Genomic DNA, 20,674 nt, shown 5'->3' with positions numbered 1-20,674 from the left:
TTCAATTATTATATGTCATGGTGATTATTATAGTGGGTACTCAGCTCAGCTAAAACTTTAGGTGTACAAGAAATATAATTTTGTTTAACTTAGTTTGGTTATTTATTTGGAGCTCTTCTTACCAGCAGGGGCCCCACTTTTTCTTTGGGAGGTCCACCAATTTCTTATCTGTTCATACTGGTCATCACCTAGAAGGTCCTTATTCCTGGCAGGCTGGCTATCCTCTCTAGAATTCTGTGCTGTGTTTTGTCCTTTGTGCTGCTTTCCCACTGTGCTGAGGCCTTAGATCTGTAGGAGGTGCTCGGTGGCCGTGGCTTTCTCTGCCTGGACACCCCAGGCTGCCATTTCCTCTCTGGAGAAGCAAGATACATGGTCTCTCTGTCTCTGTTACTAATACCAACATCTTTATTCTTTTTTTTTTTTTTTTAAGATTTTATTTATTCATTTGACAGAGAGAGATCACAAGTAGGCAGAGAGGCAGGCAGAGAGAGAGGAAGAAGCAGGCTTCTGAGCAGAGAGCCCGATGCGGGGCTCGATCCCAGGACCCTGAGATCATGACCTGAGCTGAAGGCAGCGGCTTAACCCGCTGAGCCACCCAGGCGCCCCCAACATCTTTATTCTTATCAGTCTCACTGCAGACAGAAGAAAGGGGCAGGAAGGAAGCTTTTATTTTTGAGCTAGGAGGTATGTGTCAAGGGAAGGCCATTCTTCCCTCAGAAACATCTGGCATAACCTTATGGACAAGACTTCTGGGAACCCAAAAGGCACAATCTTGTTAGGCTATCTGTGCTGGCTCTCAAAAGAGTCGTCAAGTGGCTCCTGGGTAACTCAGTTGTTTAAGTGTCCAACTCTTGATTTCAGTTCAGTTCATGATCTCAGGGTCCTGAGATCCAGCCCTGTGTGGGGTTCTGTGCTCAGTGGGGAATCTGCTTAAGATTCTCTCTCCCTCTCCCTTTGCCCCTCCCTGTCCCCCTGTCCCTCCCCGCCCTGACACCCCAACTCTGCACACACGCACAGTCTCTCTTAAAAAAAAAAAACTCTTCCAAAAAAAGTGTCTTCCCATCACCTTCTAATTAAAATCTGTGTTTCTGTAAACAAAATGTACTTCTTAAATATGTTTTTCCCCTCCCCCAACCCCACACAAAGGTGGGGACTCGGTCTCTGACCGAAACTCAACCCCTCAGCATAAGAGTCCCACTCAAAGCTTCACTAGGGTTTGAAAACAAAGACATTTTACACAGAATACTTCAGAGTCCAGCCAGGAACCTACATCCTGGCAGAGTTCTTGGATTTCCTTCTATTCCTTCTACTCCTCTCGCTCTTCATGTTCCCCTCCTCAGGCAGAGGAGTGTTCCAGATGAACAATCTTTCAGTGCACTTTCTAGACCCTTCCCTTTTAGGTCTTTTCCTGGGTGTTAGAGAATGTAATCATATCAATAAACTCTACAGTGATCACATTCACTCTCTTTTCATTTCTTCTGCCAATTTTCCTGAAATTGGAAATTTAAGGCATCTGGGAAGTCTGAAAATTAATTTACTTTGCAAGGCTGCATTGAGGACTGAGTGACATGATTGTTAAAAGTGTTGTGCACTTGGGCGCCTGGGTGGCTCAGTTGGTTAAGCCGCTGCCTTCAGCTCAGGTCATGATCTCAGGGTCCTGGGATTGAGTCCCATGTCGGGCTCTCTGATCAGCAGGGAGCCTGCTTCCCTTCCTGCCTCTCTGCCTACTTGTGATCTCTCTCTGTCAAATAAATAAATAAAATCTTTAAAAAAAACCTGCCTTATTAAAAAAAAAAAAAAGTGTTGTGCACAGTGTCTGTCCACAGTGCCTGGGTTACTGCTGTTGCTGTTATTATACTGAAATTGTACCCACGTGATCATTTCATCCCTGGCTTTTTAGTTTTAGTTTTGTGAATGGTAGGCTGGGATGATAGGATCTGATATGTGATTCTCTGAGGGGAAAAAAAAAAAGATTTGAATCCTCTGAGGAACAGTGATAATCGTAGTCTTATTTGTTGAGTCAACTTCCTGGGTCAATTAGAATATTTGGATGAGACCTGTGTCCGAGGTCAAAGTTATTTCTGCAGACTTGTGTATTTATTAGTGGTAAAATTAGCATGCTAATCATGAGAAGACTGGGTACCCCGTTCCTCAATGCGGGGGCTTTGTGGAGTCTGGAAAGAAGGGGCCCAGAGAGTTGCAACAAAGTATAATGGACGTTACAAGCAGGGTTGTGGAAAACAGTTACTTAAGAATTCTATTGGGCATCACGCTGAGGATTTCTTCTTTCAAACATATGCTAAGGAAACACAGAACAGACGTTTTTTGTTTTGCTTTGTTTTTTTTTTTTCCTCTCATTTGGGCAAAACCATCAACTCATTTGTGTGATGAGTTTCCGGTGGTGACATTACTCCTAGTTCTATTTAGGCACGAATCTGCTTCCTACAATGCCATTTGCTCCAGCTTCGATAATTGGTGGGAGGCTAACCATATGCCAAGCACTAGGTTAGTGCTGAGAATAGAGTGGTGAGTAGGACCGATCTGTTTCTGCCATCACAGAGTTTAGAATCAAGTGGGAGAGACAAAGTTTAAATTACACAGTTGGATTTGTAATTGCAAGTGTGATGAGTGTTTTGTAGAGGAGTAAAGTAGTGCTGGAGTGTAAGGAAGGGTTCCCTAAGAAAGTGACTTAAGATAGAGTGAAAAGGAATCACTTTGGCAGTAGAGGGTGGAGCATGTGATCTGGCTCGAGGAATAGTATATGTGCCTGCCCAGGTATGGCAAGGAAGCTGGAGCAGTGGAGGAATGGAAAGATGGCCCATATGATGGCAGAGCAGCGAGCGAATGTGGGTGGCCCAGGTGACCGGAAGTGAAGGGGGTGGGAGGGGGCCAGATCAGGTAGGCACTTTCATGTCATATTAAAATTCTTTTCTTTATATTGAGAAGAATGGGAAGCTATGGTTGAGCTATAAGCATAGAATGCCATATAGATGGTATGCTGCAACCAAAGGGGTACAAATTTGAATTTTTAAAAGATATATGTCTATAGTATGGAGAAAGGATTGATGCCGGGGTGCAGTGGGGGTGGGGGCATACATGCTAGAAGGCCAGTCAAGAGGCTACTCCTTTTTTTTTATACAATAAAGGTGGTGATTTGGGTGAGGGAGTGACACTGGGATGAAGAAACATGGCCAGATTGGATTGATGTTTAGGAAACAAAACTGATAGGTGGTTGATTGGATGCTTTTTGTAAATAGAATCCTTAGGCTCTTTGTTAGACTATATAGGATAAATAGGTATTTCTAGTGTTTCTAGATAGAAAATAATACTGTGATTATGCCACGGATCTGCTGTTTCTCAGGTATTTTTTCAAATCTGTAACTTGGAAGTTATTTTTCAGATGACGAGAGTCTCAAGTAGCCTTAAAATTGCTGTTTCAAAACTGAAATAATTATTCCTTTGGGAAGAAAAAATTGGATGAACTAGATGGTTTGTCCACTCAAATGTAGCTTACGTTTTGTTCTCTCTTGCTGGTTCACCACGAATATCTGCTATTAGAGAGGAGATGTATTGAGAAGCAGATATACTCCATGTAACTGTTCGAGAATTGAAATTACTAAGAAAAAAAAAATCATCTCAAGTATGCTCTAGTGCAATTTTTATCATAGGCAAAATTAATCCTTGAGTTGCTTAATGATAAATAAAATGGATGCCACCCTGCCCTTTTGCTTCATGTATTTTTAAAGTCTACTTACGTATCTCAACATTGTTGCTTTTCCAGTGAACCTCTAAGGCAACAGTAAAAAAGACCTCCTTTATCAAGCCCAACATGTATTGATTATTCGCTGTGGAAATAGCACTTTATACTTTTCTTGGAGGGGGAGGAGCACGACTTAAGAATTTCAGTCTCCTAAGCACCTGTTCCAGTTTGCTTTCTGTGAAGTATAAAGCAAGCAAATTTCTGGCCCTCCTGAAGTTTAGTCACTGCCTGAGTGGCCAATAAGCTAAGAGAGAAAGTCCTTCAGAAGAACATCATGTGGGATCCAGCTTTCCTCTCTTTCTGGCATCCTCTTCCTTGCCTTTTCCACTTAACTGATACCAAACAGCTGAGTAAATCATTTTCTTCTGCTTCTCCAGGGAATCTCGAGGGCTTTGCTGAAGCATTTATTGTAAGTAAAGTCAAAGTTGAGTGGAGCCATATTTATGGGATGAGAACACCCCATAAATATTCGTTGACAAGTGTCCCAGCCCCAGGAGTTCCGGAGCCATACCCGAGCCATGCCATTGAGCTGAGACCACCGCAGGGGAGAAGGGCTTCAGGCAAGAGAGGAGTGGCTTTGCCCTGAGCCCCTCACGCCAGCTGTGCCTAGAAAAGACCCTCTTCTAAATATAGTAATCTAATGGGCATTGCAAGGCTTCATTTGTTCAAGAGATATGGCTGCTAAAAGTAGTTGAACTGCAGTTGTTGTGAAAAAAAGGCATGGAGTAGATAGAACTAGAGAGGCCAGTGTCAGGGCTCCTGAGCTGTTTAACCTGGTTTATTTTTACTTATTTGTTTATTTTTAGACAGAGTGGTGTTGTGGCGGGGGGTAGGAGGGAGGGAGGGGGTGAGAGAGAATCTTAAGGAGACTCAACATCCAGTGCGGAGCGTGATGTAGGGCTGATCTCACGACCCTAAGATGGTGACCTGAGCCAAAATCCAGAGTTGGATACTTAACCGACTGAGCCATCCAGGCGCCCTCAGGAATTGTTTACCTGGAGCATGTTCTTTAACCTCATGCTCTGATGGTCTCATCTAGCAAAGCAGACCAATATCAACAATGTACATATGGTATTGGGAAGATGGTAGGTGTTCAAAACAATGTTATTATTATTAATTGTTATAGTTACTCCAGGGATAGAGAATTCCTTATCAGTGCCAGGGCTTCATTTGTGCTCTAATGCTTGGACTTTGTTTGTTTGTTTGTTTAAAGATTTTATTTATTTGTTGGAGAAAGAGAGAGAGAGAGAGCGCACAAACAAGGCGAGCAACCGGCAGAGGGAAAAACAGGCTCCCTGCTGAGCAGGGAGACTGATGTGGGACTCCATCCCAGGACCCTGGGATCATGACCCAAGCCTAAGGCAGATGCTCAACGGACTGAGCCACCCAGGTGACCCCCCTGTAGTTTTTTTATGTTCTTGAACAGTAGCTTAGTCTGTGTTCTCAAGCATGCAAAGGCAGAAAAGATTCCATTTCACATAACACATTGTGAAGGGCCCCTGGGAAAAACTCCAGGTGCAGGAGACTGAAAACTCTCAACATTCACAGGTGCTCGTTGCTTGTGTTTTACTGTCTTTATGTAATTTCTACTTATTTTTATGTTTTTCCTCCTTCCCCTCCCACACATCTTGGGTCACAACCATTTACAGAGCCTTTACTCTTCCCTTGCAGTCTTAGGACGTTACAACAGAAGCCAGCATGATATAGTGTAAGGATCACTGGACGGGGTGTCCGGAATGGAACTGTCCATCCCCTTTCTGCTCCAAATGACTGTGTGACCTTGGGCAACCCATTGGGTTTGTCTGGGCTTCGTTTCCTCCTCCAAAAGCCGTCGGCTGTCACATTACCTTTCCCTTCCCACATTTGAGGCAGTTAGCAGGCCATAGGTTTTAGTGATCAGAAAGGACCCACTTTATGTCAGAATGCGGTGAAGAATATGAGGTTTGAGATTTCCTTTTAGGCTTCATAAGTTTTAGAAAGTAGAATTCAAACCAGGAATATTGATAAACAATTTTTAAAAGGTGGTTTTCTGTCTCTGTGGTGTTTGCATTAGCTGATGAGTCTTTCAGATATATTTGTAATCTGCTTTGCTGTCAAGCTACTTTTAATGGATGTTCTAGCCACTGGCAACTAATAATTTGTAATCATAAATGATAAGTAACAGAGGCACTTTGCTTTTCAGTCAGAGACATCTGTCCACAAAGATGAAATGGACTTAGAACGTGCTGTTAGGTGTCAAACAAAAACACAAACATCCAGAAAGAGCCTGGAATGTTAGTAACAATGCTTTATGCTTTCTGGAAGTATAAATATTCAGTCTGAATGCTCCGCGGTGTCCTCGCGTGGACTCATAAACTGTCTTCAAAAGTAAATCTTTGTACCTTTGAAAATGAAGTTACATTTGTTAGCTCTGAACTGTTGCTGTTAAAATTTTCTAATGAGAATTATTGGAATACTTTAGCGCACATATCCTTCAGACCACAGATATGTTTTGAAAATAGTTTTAGTATTAATATAGGATTTTTTTGGTTCCTGTAAAAACTACAATGGACTTTTTAAAATAAAATACATTATGGTTTTAATTTTTTCTCATTTGAAATTTTTTTCCATTTTCCATGTGTTTCTCTTGATATCCAATGCATAACTCAGTTATATATATATAGTAATATAGTTTTATATATATATATATATATATATATATACACACACACATATGCACATATGTATATATGTAAAATGAACAGGTTTTCTCTGTAAGTTTGGGACGTGCTGCATGGCTTTGAGCATTCTCTTCTAGCAGGAGTAATTAATTAAGACTATAAATTCAAAAATGCAGACTTGAAAATGGCCATCTCTTCTGGCTTCTAGATGTGTCCAGTGGTCCCTCTCGGTTTCTGGTTTGTTGCGTTAGGTCTAATGAGCTCTGGGAACCAATACATTCAGTGTTCAACTGTGTACCAAGTAAGTGTAGGTAGGCCTGCAGAATAGACCAGATGTCCTCGTCAGGAGGAAAATGGCATTACACTTAGCACACAGATATTGTAAGAGATACTTGGTGTCTTGTTTATTTTTATATTTCCAGACTCTAAAACACTACTTGTCAAATGGCAGCTGATTAGTAATTGTTATTTTAGTGAATGAATGCTCAGATGCTACTCTTTTCTCATTCTTTGGGTTCTTTGATTTATTTTAGAAAGTATGATTTCTTAGATATTTGTCCACTGTGCAAGGGAAGCATTACTTTAATTACTCCACACTAGAGGAGAAGGCTTTTTAGGAAGTCAAATCTACTACATAAATTTCAAGCTATTTCTTGGAGGTGAGACATCTTACCAGTGAGTCAATGTTATTTTTTTTCAATGTTGAGGTTTATGAGTGCTTTGGTATAGTAATTATCCACAGATAATTTGGTTAAGATATTAAAGCTTTGCATTCACATTCCTTTCATGCCTCAACCCCATTGCCCAAGTTAAAAATAAAGCAATGTCAGGATAATAAAAGCTGTGGTTGAAAAAAAAAATGCACAGTAAAATAAACATCTTTTCCTATTGCATGAATGGTATTAAGTCAGGGTTGCTGCCTCAAATGGTGGCAAATGCTGTGCAAAAACCAGAATGTGTTTGTTCTCCTGACCACTTAAGTTCCCTTTTTCCTTTGTTGTAGGCATTTTAGAGAATGCCACACCTAAAATTCAGGCACCCAGCAGGTCTTCTTCAATATGATGATTTAGATTGGGAGATACATTCATCTCAACTAATCCACTTAAGGGTAACTTAATTAAGAGAATAAAACATGCCAGCACTTTTCTGCTTCTGGGGAATATTACATTAGAGCATCCACATATTTGCACTTTCTGCAAAAACACAGGCAGGAAAAAAAAAAAGGAATCACAGCGTCTTAAATGTGAATGCGGTCCAAGAATTCATCCATGCCACCCTTTTGCATCCAAAGATTTTACTTCTAAACCAAAATGCTAGCATGTTAATTAAAACTGATGTGATTTAAAATATTTAGCTGTTCATTCCAATGCAACTGTGTTTATCGCACAGAAAAGGTAGTGACTTGCAGGTGGATGGTATTTTTATATAATGTTGATCCAGGTAAACAAGTACTGAATTATTATTCCTATTATACCACTGAAGTATTTTCTGAGAATGTAACACAGCATGGGTTTTAGTTTAAATGCATATTATGTCTAATTAAACTTTTGTTTTATTTGTATTACTTGGGACCTGTTTTCAATTAAGAAATACCAAATATGGGGCACCTGGGTGGCTCAGTTAAGCATCTGCCTTTGACTCAGGTCATGATCCCAGGGTCCTGGATCCCCAAATCATGCTTCCTGCTCTCTGCCTCTTCCCCTGCTTGTGCTCAATCTCTCTCTGTCAGATAAAGAAACAAAATCTTAAAAATGATTGATGTTTAAAAGTATGGGTTTCCTATATGTTTCTTTAGATTATTTATCTCAGATATATATTGTGACTATAATCACATTTTATGTATGTGGAAAGTTTAAAGGTGATATTCATTTTCTCCATGCAACTGCTCAAAACTTTAATATGTTCTCTTTCTGAGCTTGGACAAGGGAAACAAGATTTCTCAAACTGTAGTTCACATTTTACTTCAATATGCATGTTTTCTGAAATGGCAAAATCCCTCAGGGCTATGTGATTTTCGCTAGTGTGTATGTTTAAAGTTCATAGGCAAACACAAGTGAATAAATCATGGAACACATTTTTTTCTGTGTGCCCGAGAGATGCAAATTATAGTATTGCAGGTTAATTGCTGAGAGGTCTGGTCTCCATCTTGTATATCTTGTTTGCAATTTGTTTTTCATTTATTCCAAGTGTACACAATTCACTTTGTATTTGCTTGTTACTTACATGTTGTTGTCTGCAAAGTTTGCTTTTTTTTTTTTTAAAGATTTTATTTAGTTATTTGTCAGAGAGAGTGAGCACAGGCAGACAGAGTGGCAGGCAGAGGCAGAGCGAGAAGCAGGCTCCCCGCTGCCCCGCTGAGCAAGGAGGCCGATGTGGGACTCGATCCCAGGACGCTGGGATCATGACCTGAGCCGAAGGCAGCCGCTTAACCAACTGAGCCACCCAGGTGTCCCTGCAACGTTTGCTTTTAACATGAGGGGAAACTATTCTCCCCTGACTGTGCCTTCCTAAATGTACTGACTAGTGCTTATCAGCATTTCCAGGGCTAGGAGGGGGAAATCGTTGCTCACATACTACCTTGATTACTTGTACTCATTTTCAAAGGAACAGATCAGAGGGATCATAGCTAAGCTAAGAAACAGATCTGCCTTGTGATATTAGGATTGCGTATACTAATGCACACCCTGGAAAAGACTCTTTTCAAATGCAGGGCAAGAGCCCATGCTTAGAGTCTCACAGATCTGGAGTCCCACTCTAGTCTGCCCCGAACTAGCTGTGTAACCTTGGATATGCTTTATAACTGCTCTGAGCTTCATTTCCCCAACTGATGAAATAAGCATTCTAGCCCCATGTCAGAGGACTGTTGTAGGAATAGGAAGGAACTGGGCAAATCACTAGGGGTATATGACAAACCACCTCTTCAGTTTGTTTGTTTTTTAAATGTCTTGATTTGCCTTGATTTGTAGTGTGGTGTAAATACTATCATCATGGTTGATTTCAAAGTATGAATGATTTAACAACCACCTGGTAAAATTCTTGAATATGTAACAGTCCTCTAGTACTATCCAAGCCTAGCACAGCACTGCTAGCCCTTAACAAATGGTGATAATTACTTCTTAATAGTTATATTTTGTCTTCCCTTGATCTAAGAAAATTTTTGCTGTTTGATGCATTTCTATATAGACAAAGAATGTGAAGGCTAAGTGAAGGATAGTAATGTATACGGTTTAAAATATTAATGATTTCAAATAATGAAAAAATAGCTACCTTAACAATTTTGAAAGTAGTTGAAAAACTTAAAAGAAGGAAACATTTTAATAAGAAAATGTGTTAGTAAAATGCTTTAAAAGTAAGAATAAAGATCACTTTGTAAGATGTTCTAGATGAATTAAATTTAATATCAGCTTTTTCAGATTGGTTAGAAATGGTTTGATTTGTCTGGTCTTTCTTTCTTTACACAAAAAGTCCTAAGGGGAAAATTGTATGTATTTGATACGTTAACAAATAAAGATATGCAGACCGCCATTATTTAGAAACCTAGTACTTTCAAAAAGAGCTACTTTCAATTTCATCCAGTAGCCGTTTTATGTTATTCAAAACTGGTTTTAGATTTTAAAGTTTGTTACAAGGATGTATTTTTGGAAGTATTTCTTTACTGAGTAACCATGGCTATTTTTTTTTTTTTTTGACAATAATGAAAATTTGCATATGTAGTCTGACATGATGGACAAGGAATGGCATACTTGAACTGAGATTGCTCCAGAACATCTGGACACATGAAGTCTGTAAATGACTTTCATGTAGCAATGAACATCGCAATTAACAAAGCACAAAATTGTGGGTGATCGAGGAGAAAATGACCAGAATTATGGGCAGTTGATGAAATCAGTTTGTGCTGAGAGTACCATTTTTTATGCTCATTTACTGTGCCCAGGAGCAGTCAGTGCTGGGACACTGTGCCTGGGCAATGTGTGGGTAAACTCAAGGACATTTCTTTTCTTCCTTCCTTCCTTCCTTTCTTTCTTTTTTTCTTTCTTCCTTCCTTCCTTCCTTCCTTCCTTCCTTCCTTCCTTCCTTCCTTCCTTTCTCTCTCTTTTTTTTTTTAAGACTTTATTTATTTATTTGACAGAGAGAGAGAGAGACAGTGAGAGAGGGAACACAAGCAGGGGGAGTGGGAGAGGGAGAAGCAGGCTTCCCACTGAGCAGGGAGCCTGATGCAGGGCTCAACCCAGGACCCTGGGATTATGACCTGAGCGGAAGGCAGATGCTCAACGACAGCCACCCAGGCGTCAAGGGCATTTCTATGGGTAAAAGGTGACTTACTTCAATGAAACTCCTCTGTCTACTTCAGCAAGAAGAGACTCCAGGATGGGGACACTGAAAGGACATGAGGGTATTTTCTATGTTAATCTCACTCATAAAGTGACAGAAACCATTGGCAAGTAGGTCTACATATCCAGACAACGCTGTGAGGAAGAACACTTGTCCTCTGCTTTAAAAGTGAGAGATCCTCACTGCAGCATATTGACCACAACTTCAGATACCTCTATCTCTGGGGATGTATATGTCTCTTCCTAAGTGGGATGTACTCCATACACATTTCCTGTTCCTAGAGATATTATGGATGTGCATAAAAACACATTTCATGAAGTTTTGGGTGTTTGATCAGGTTTGGGGGAAGAGAGAAAGACTGCACCTTCTTTCTCTTACCTAGGTAAATTAAAACATTTCTCAGGATGTGAATTGCCTTTATTATCACATCCTAGTGCAGGGGCAAAGGTTACATGGTTAAGTTGGTAAAGTTTTCTCAGGTTCATGTTTCAATTAAGTAAAATGAAAGAGAGGAAAGTATTCTTTTCCCATTGACACAAAATGTGATACCTTGCCATCCTTATGAAACATATCGTCAGCCTTCTGGATAAGGTTGCCTGATAGGTCTATGGATTAGTTGCAAAACTGTGAGAAACATCAATGGATGTTCTTTTATCTGTCCCTTTCTTTGTGGGACTCTTTCCCATGAAAACATATTCATTAATTAAAAGGTTTGGTGTATTACAAAATAATGTTGGAAGCTTGACCCAGACTTAATACCTGTGAGAAATCAAAGTGGGTATATTTCAGGGGTCAGAGGGACAGAATTTCCATAGGCAGTTCAATGGTGCTGCTGCTGCTTTTAGTGTATCCTTTCCCATAAGGTACTTTCTTTTTCATGCAATTCACTCTGCAAGCAAAATCCCAAAGCGGGGACACCTATTTAGCAAATGAAAGTATATTTAAGATACTTTGGCAGGTCATTTTTTTAAAACATAGTTCTCTTCTGAGCCACCTGCTGTATTGAGCTGAAGGCTTGGAAACATGAAAAATTCTACTTTATTAAAATCCTGGGTTTAGGGCTTTTCTTTATTATATTTTTTTCCCAAAGATTTTATTTATTTATTTGACAGAGAGTAGGCAGAGGCAGACAGAGAGGGGGAAGCAGGCTCCCCGCTGAGCAGAGAGCCCAATGTGGGGCTCGATTCCAGGACCCTGGGATCATGACCTGAGGCGAAGACAGAGGCTTTAAAACCCACTGAGCCACACAGGCGCCCCGGGCTTTTCTTTTAGATTGAAACATTGTGTAACTAGGAAGTATTAATATTGAGTTAGATATATAGGCTTTAAAACATAATGATTACAATGATCCAATCATTTATTAAGTGTGTATTGGCACCACCTTGTACCACTGATCCTCAGAACAGCTCTGCAAGTTAGTGCTTTTATTCTGTCTCTTAGGTCGTTAAGGAAACGAAGGCTTAGAAAGTGGAAGTAACTGGTCCAAGTTGACATTGCTGGTTAGAGACCGAGTGGGGATTGTAACAAAGGCAAACTGATGGGGCGTCCACGCTCTTAACAACCAGCTTATATTGTCCACTCAAATCCGTAATTTCATACTGGTCGTGTTGGGAAGTGTTCAAATTGACCCATCTTTGTGTGGATGGCGGCATGGAACCTCTGAGTAATTGACGCCCTTGTCTTTGGCCCATAGGCCCCTGGGGAAGGTGTTCGGGCGACTGTGGACCGGGAGGAGTGCAGAGTCGCGCGCTGTGGTGTTTCCACGTGGAAGGGTGGACGAGTCCCCTATCTAACTGCGACGAGAACAACAGGCCTCCCAAGGAAAGAAGTTGCTTCCGGGTGTGTGACTGGCACGGCGACCTCTTCCAGTGGGAGGTCTCCGACTGGCACCGTTGCGTGCTCGTTCCCGCCAGCGCCGGCCAAGCCCCGCCTCGGACCGCGGAGTGCGTGACGGCGCAGCACGGGCTGCAGGACCGGACCGTGGGCTGCGTTCAGAAGTTGAACAGAACCAGGGTCGTAAATGAAATATGTGAACACTTTGCCCCTCAGCCGCCCACAGAACAAGCTTGCCTCATTCCCTGCCCCCGGGATTGTATCGTTTCGGAGTTCTCACCGTGGTCCGAGTGCAGCAAGGGTTGTGAGAAGCAACTGCAGCACAGGACGCGGGCGGCCATTGCTCCCCCTCTGTATGGCGGGTCTCAGTGCCCCAACCTGACCGAGTCCAGGGCCTGTGACACTCCCATTTCCTGTCCTCTTGGCGAAGAGGAATATACTTTCAGCCTTAAAGTAGGACCGTGGAGTAAATGTAGACTGCCTCATCTTAAAGAAATTAACCTAAGTGGAAGAGCTGTTCTGGATTTTAGCTCTGATTCAAAGGAGCAAGTCACCTTTCGACATCAAAGTTACAAGCCACATCACCTCTCCAAGCCCTGGGACTTAGACATAGGTTATCAAACCCGGCAGGTCTGGTGCACCAGAAGTGACGGGAAAAATGCCATGTTAAGGTAAAGAGGTCTTCGGTGTTTTTATCTTCGATTCACCTAGATATTTTACAACGTTATTTCATAAGGTTTCTTTATGAGTCCCTATGAAGGGAACATCATAACCAGGTTGGGATTTGGATTTTTAGAAATTTCATCGGAGAAGTTTTCAGTTTCAGTTATGACTATTTCAGAGTATAGACCAGGCAGGGCTCTGAATTCTTCCATAGTTAGTAGTGCAACTATATAGGATAGGGCATATATTACCACGGTTTATAAAAATATCACCCAATTAAAATAGGTTTCTACTGTTACTACAGTAATAAAAGACTGAGCCCTTCTTTATAATAGTAAAAATTCCATTTGACTCTCAAACTTGGTATGTAAGTTAGGCAAACATTTATCATTTTCACAACTTTCATTTTTTAAAAATTTGTTTTTGTTTACTTTTGTTTTCATGATTAAGAAGGTTCTCTTAACATTTTAGTTGTAGATTTTTTATTGTAGTAATAATGGCAGAAAGTTAATCCATTAACTTAATGGCACTAAGTAATAATTTTTACTTATTTAATAATTATACATTATTACTTCTTAAGAAATAATGGCAGTAAGTTCATCCATCCAAATGAATGCTTTCTATGGCATTGATTTGAAAAAACAATATTACCTTGCTCAGTAATAAACAGAACTACAAATCTGTAAAGGAAATGGACTACAACTTTTAAAAAGGATAGTTTAGGCTTAAAAATTATTTGTAACTGTTTTACTTTAAATTCTGGTACCAAAAAAATCATGACATAAGTATATAGAAATATGCTCAAAGTTGTGTTTAATTTTCCCCAGAAGGTCTTAAACGGAAGCACTGGTATATTACCAAGTTTTTTCCAAATTTAAATGCCTTTCACTAGTGCTTTAAATTATAAAACAGTGAACCGCTCATCCCTAGAATTAATCATTATCATCAGTTACTGTTTTCTTGGAATCCACAACTGGCTGGGAGAGGCTCAAAAGACTACCTCTGCTATTGAAGAACAAAGTAATGTGGTGATTTTTTGTTTTGTTTTCTTTTGAGTTCACAAATGAGCGTATTTTGTCTTTGCTGCTTCATTCTGATTTATGCCATATGCAATTGGCAAGTCCATTGAAAAGTGCTTTTCTGCCTTTTATTGCCTGCCCCTGTGAAGCCCAAAAGATTAAGCAGGTGATTTGGGTGATTATTGTTTGAATGTGTGTGTGGGATTCTGTAGACACCATTTTCTTAATATTCCAGAGAATGTTTTCATTTTTAGGCTGCTTGATTTTGCCGTGTTTTGTTTTTTAATTCGGTGCCTATATTTTTTAGAGTGGTTTTAGATTTACAAAAAAATTGAGTGGAAAATAGAGTTTCCAAATATCTTCTCATCACTTCCCTCCACACATACAGTTTCATACATCTTGCATCAGTGTAGTGTATTTGCTACAATTTATGAGCCATATCAATATAGTACTATAGGGGCGCCTGGATGGCTCAGTGGGTTAAGCCTCTGCCTTCCGCTCAGGTCATGATCCCAGGGTCCTGGGATCGAGCCCTGCATCGGGCTCTCTGCTCAGCGGGGAGCCTCCTTCCTCCTCTCTCTCTGCCTGCCTCTCTGACTACTTTGTAATCTCTATCAAATAGATAAATAAAATCTTTAAAAAATATATATATAGTACTATAGTCCATAGTCTACATTAGAATTCACTGTATTGCACATTCTATGGGTTTGGACAAATGTATAATGATATGTATCCACTGTCACTGTATCGTACAAAATAGTTTCACTGCCCCAAAGTCTGCTTTACCCGTTGATCCCAACTTTCCTCTCCCCAGTTCCGTTCCCTGACATTCAATGATCTTTTTACTGGTTGCATAGTTTTATCTTTTTCAGAGTGTTATATAGTTGGGATGATACAGTAGTTAGCCTTTTTCTTATTGGCTTCTTTGGCTTAACAATAGGTATTTGAAGTTCCTCCATGTATATCCATGGCTTGATAGCTCAGTTCTTTTTATCACTGAATAGTGTTTGTTGGTTTACAAACTACCCCCCACCTCTACCCTATATACACAGGGCAAGAAGAGACCAAAGAAAGAGGCAGACCACTCCAGATTGGTAGTTGGCATTTTACTAAGCAAGAGAACTTACTTACAAGGCTTGTTTTAGGTGGCTGCAAAAATGGGTAGATCTATGAACCCACCTGCCACATCTTAAAAGTTTATATAGAGGCCTTAAATGGGGCCAGTCACATATTACTCCCCCCCCCCCCCCCCCCCCCCCCCCCCGCCAGATGGTCTCAAAACACATTACTCCCTTGAGGCTCTGTCCTTAGAGAAGTTCCCACTGTGTACAGAGCGTATATTCCCAGGACAGTGGAGGGAGTGAGGCGCCTCCAGTTGCCCAGGTCCAGACCAAGGGTCAACTAGAAGTCACACCCTCTTGATTACCTCCTCCAACAGTATTCTGTTGCATGGCTATATCATAATTTCTTATCCATTCACCTATTGAAGGACATCTTGGTTGCTTCCAAGTTCTGGCAGTTAAGAAGTTTCTATATAGGGACGCCTGGGTGGCTCAGTTGGTTGGACGACTGCCTTCGGCTCAGGTCATGATCCCGGGGTCCCGGGATCGAGTCCCACATCGGGCTCCCAGCTCCATGGGGAGTCTGCTTCTCCTCTGACCTTCTCCTTGCTCATGCTGTCTCTCACTGTCTCTCTCTCAAATAAATAAATAAAATCTTTAAAAAAAAAAAAAAGAAGTTTCTATATACATTCATCTACAGATTTTTATGTGAACATACGTTTGCAGCTCATTTGGAAAAATACCAGTGGGCACATTCCTGTATTTTATGATAAGAGTTTGTTTAGTTTTGTAAGAAACTGCCAAACTCTCTTCCAGAGTGGCTGTATCATTTTGCATTCCTACCAGCAATAAATGAGAGTTCCCATTGCTTCACATTCTTGCCAGCATTTGCTATTGTCAGTGTTTTGGATCTTAGCCATTTTTAAATAGGTGTGTAGTGGTATCTTGTTTTAATTTGCAATTCCTTAATTACATATGATGTTCAACATCTTTTCATATGCTTACTTACCATCTGTTTATCTTTCTTGGTGAGGTGTCCAGATCGTTTGCCAATTTTTTGAGTGATTTTCTTATGGTTGAGTTTTGCAAATTCTTTGTATATTTTGGATACTAGTCCTTTATCAGATATGTGTTTTGAAAATATTTCCTTCCAACTGATGGCCTACCTTTTGAGTGTTTCAAAAGTGTCTTGCACAGAGAAGAAGTTTGTTTGCTTTTTTAAAATCTTAATGAAGTCCAATTTATCAGTGTTTCTTTCATGGACTGTTCTTTGGTGTTCCATCTAAAATAACAACAATAAGTTTCCTAAACCTAAGATCAACTAGATTTCCTCCTATATTGTTTTCTAGGAGTTTTATAGTTTCACATTTTACATTTAGGTCTATTATCCAGTCTAATTTTTGGGAAAGAATGAGGTCAATGTCTGAATTCATTTTTTTTTTAAACATGTGGATATTCAGTTGTTTTAGGATCATTTGTTAAAAAGACTCTACATTCTCTATCGAATTGCTTTTGCTCCTTTTTTAAAGATTATTTGTTTTTATGTGGACCTATTTCTGGACTCTGTCTTTATTCCACTATCTGTCTATTTGCCAGTAAAACAATGTGTTAAATACTGAAGCATTAAAGTAAGTCTTGAAGCTGAGTAATGTCAGTCCTCTGAATTGTTCTTTTTTTAATGTTGTATTGAATGTTCTGGGTCTTCTGTTTTTCCATATAAACTTCAGAATCAACTTTTTTCGATATCCACAAAATAATTTGCTGAGATTTTAGTGTATGGAGCAATTTGCAAAGAAATAACATCTTGATAATATTGAGTCTTCCTCTCCATGTACCTGGAATATTTCTCCATTTATGTACATCTTTGATTTCTTCATCAGAGTTCTTTACTTTTTGTTGTGTAACTCTTAATACATATTTTTTAGATTGATACGTAATTCATATATTTTGGTGCTAATACAAACGCATTGAGTTTTTAATTTCAAATTCTAATTTTTCATTGCTAGTATACAAGAAAGCAAATGACTTTTATATACCTTGTATTCTGTTACAATCACTAGTTCCAGGACTATGTGTTATTATTGTTGATAAAGATTCTTTGGGATTCTCTGTGTAGACAAGCATATCATTTGCAGGCAAAAGAAGTTTTATTTCCTCCTTTCCAATCTGTAGTCCTTTCATTTCCTTTTCTTGTCTTATTGTATTATCTAAGACTTTCAGTTTGAAGTCAAATAGGAGTGATGAGGATGGCCATCCTTGCCTCATTCCTGATCTTAGCAAGAAAGCATCTGGTCTCTCACAATTAAGAATGATGCTAAATGTAGGTTTTTTTGGTGGATATTCTCTTTATTAAAAAAACTTTTTTTATTTGAGAGAGAGCAAGAGCATATGCTTGAGTGCAAACAGGGAGAGGGGCAGAGGGAGAGAAACTCAAGCAGAACCTGTTTGGGGTAGGCAGGGGGTGCTTAATCTCATGACCCTGAGATCATGACCTGAGCTGAAATCAAGAGTTGGATACTCAATTAACTGAGTCACCCAGGCACCCTATGAACATTCTTTATCATGTTGAAGAACTCCCCCTATATTCCTAGTTTGCTGAGAATTTTTGTCATTCATTGGTTTTGGTTTTTGTCAAGTGCTTTTTCTGTGTGCATAGATATGATGGTGTAATTTTACTTCAGTCTGTAATATATGTTAGATTTAGATTGCGTTAGTTGATTTTTGAATGTTGAACCAGCTTTGCATACCTGGAATAAATCGCATTTGGTTATGATGTAGTATTTTATGTATGTTGGGTTTTATTTGCTAATATTTTGTCAATATATTTTTGCATATATGTTTATGGGAATATTAGTCTTAGTTTTCCTTTCTTATGTCCTTGTATGGTTTTTGGTAATAGTGTAATGCTGGCCTCATGAATGAATTGGGAAATGTATATTCTGCTTTGATTTTCTGAAATAAATTACAGCAAATTAGTATAGTTTTTTCTTGACTGTTTGGTAGAATTCACAGTTGACCAATTGGGACCTGGTGTTTTCTGTTTCAGCAGGTTATTAATTATTGATTCAATTTTTAATAGAAATACACCTACTCCTATTATAGATTTTTCTTTGTGTGAGTTTTAGCAGGTTGTGTATTCCAAGGAATTGATCCATTCACCTAATTTATCAAATTTGTCAGCATAGATTTGTTCATAATATTCCTTTATTATCCTTTTAATGTCCATGAGATCATTTTTGATGACCTCTCTTTCATTACTGATATTAATACTTTGTGTCTTCTTCTTCTTCTTTTTTTTTTGTTTTTGTTTTTGAGAACCAGCTTCTGGTTTCAGATATTTCTCTACTGATTTATGTTTTCAGTTTTATTGATCTCAGTTCTAATTTTTATTATATTCAGTTTGCCTACTTTGGATTTCATTTGCTCTTCTTTTTCTAGTTTTCTAAGGCAGCTTAGGTTATTGCTTTTAGGTGTTTTCTTTCTTCTCTACTATGTGAATTCAGTGCCATAAATTTCTTTCTAATCATTGCTTTCACTACATCCCATAAATTTTAATTAGTTGCATTTTTATTTTCATTTAATTCCAAGTAGTGTTTAACTTCTCCTGTGACTTCTTTGACCCATGCATTATTTCAAAGGATGGTGTTTAATCTCCCAAGTATTTGAGGATTCTCCAGCCATATTTCTGTTATTGATCTTTATTTTAATTCTGTTGTGTCCTCAGAGTATACTTTATATGATTTCTGTTCTTTTAAATTTGTTAAAGTGTATTTTATGGCCTGAAAATTTGGTCTGTCTTGGTGAATGTTCTGTATAATGTGGAGAACAATGTGTATTCTGTTATTGTTGGGTGGAGTATTCTGTAAGTGTCAATTATATCCCGTTGATTGATGGTGCTGTTTGGTTCAACTGTGTCCTTACTGATTTTCTGCCTGCTGGATCTGTCCATTACTGATTGAGGGGTGTTGAAGTCTCCAACTATATAATAGGGAATTCATCTATTTTTCCTAGCAGTTCTATCAGTTTTTACCTCATGTATTTTGATGCTCTTTTCTTAGGTTCATACACATCAAGGATTGGTATATATTCTTGGAGAATTGACCCCTTTTTGTTATGTATTATCTCTCTATATCCCTGTTTTTCTTTTTTATCTTATTTTTGTGATTTTATTTTTTTTTTTCATTGTTCCAAGATTCATTGCTCCATGCAATAAGTGCCCTCCTTAATACCCACCACCAGGCTCACCCAACGCCCCACCCCTCACCCCTCCAAAACCCTTAGTTTGTATCTCAGAGTCCTCAGTCTCTCATGGTTTGTCTCCCCCTCTGATTTCCCCCAACTCACTTCTCTCCATCTCCCAGTGTCCTCCTAACTGTTTTTCTTGTTCTGAATTCTGATTTGTCTGGAATTAATATAACGACTCGAGCTTTCTTTTGATTACCTTTAGCATGGCATTTCTTTCTCTATCTTCTTACATTTTAATTTACCCGTGTCTTTAAAGTGGGTTTCATGTAGATAATATACAGTTGGGTCTTGTTGGTTAATCCACTCTGACATTTTCAGTCCTTTAGTTGGTATATTTGTATCATTGACATTTAAAATTACTATTTATATAATTGGATTAATATCTATTACATTTATTGTTTACTCTTTATTGCCCTGTTCTTTGTTTCTCTTTTTGACTTCTTTTGGTTTTTTATCTCTGGTTGCAATTGAACATTTTATATTATGCCATTTTGTCTCCACTCATAACATATCAATTATAGTCTCTTTTCCTTACCTTTTTCAATGGTCACCCTAGAGTTTGCAACGTAAATTTACAACTAATCCAAGTCCACTTTCAAATAAAACTGTACTACTTTACTTATAGTACAAGTATCTTGTAACAGAATATTCCCAGTCCCTTACTCCCATCCCTTATAACATTGCTGCCATTAATTTCTCTTACCCATAACCCACAGTTACTCAATACATTGTTATTATAATTTTGAACAATTATCTCTTAGATTAGTTATGAATGAGAAAAAATAAAATATTTTACTTTCAGTTATTTCTTTAACCGTCCTTCTTTATTTATGTAGTTCCAAGTTTCTGACCAGAACCATTTTCTTCTCTCTAAAGAATTTCTTTCTAACATTTCTTTCAAGGCAGTTCTATTAAAGACACATTTCCTAAATTTTTGTTTGAGAAAGTCTTTATGTCTCTGCTTTTAAAAGTTAATTTTACTGGATATAGATTTTGGGGATGGTGGGTATTTTTCTTTTTCTTTCTTTTTTTTTTTTTTTTTTTAATCATCAGTGCTTTTATTTAGGCAAATGCTAATGATGATGAACTATTAGGTTTCGA

The 20,674-nt window shown here is 38.9% G+C and overlaps 1 protein-coding gene across 1 annotated transcript in view; it reads left to right on the top strand.

Annotated features, from left to right (window-relative positions):
- THSD7B (thrombospondin type 1 domain containing 7B) overlaps positions 1 to 20,674 on the top strand; it is a 742,649-nt gene that overhangs the window by 147,568 nt on the left and 574,407 nt on the right. Inside the window, exon 2 of the mRNA XM_047722487.1 lies at positions 12,446 to 13,256. Within this exon, the coding sequence (XP_047578443.1) occupies positions 12,446 to 13,256 (811 nt within the window). The remainder of the gene's footprint in view (positions 1 to 12,445; positions 13,257 to 20,674) is intronic.

The sequence above is a fragment of the Lutra lutra genome, chromosome 3 (genome assembly GCF_902655055.1).
Source record: "Lutra lutra chromosome 3, mLutLut1.2, whole genome shotgun sequence".
Taxonomy (NCBI): domain Eukaryota; kingdom Metazoa; phylum Chordata; class Mammalia; order Carnivora; family Mustelidae; genus Lutra; species Lutra lutra.
This window is presented reverse-complemented; position numbering and strand designations above follow the sequence as displayed.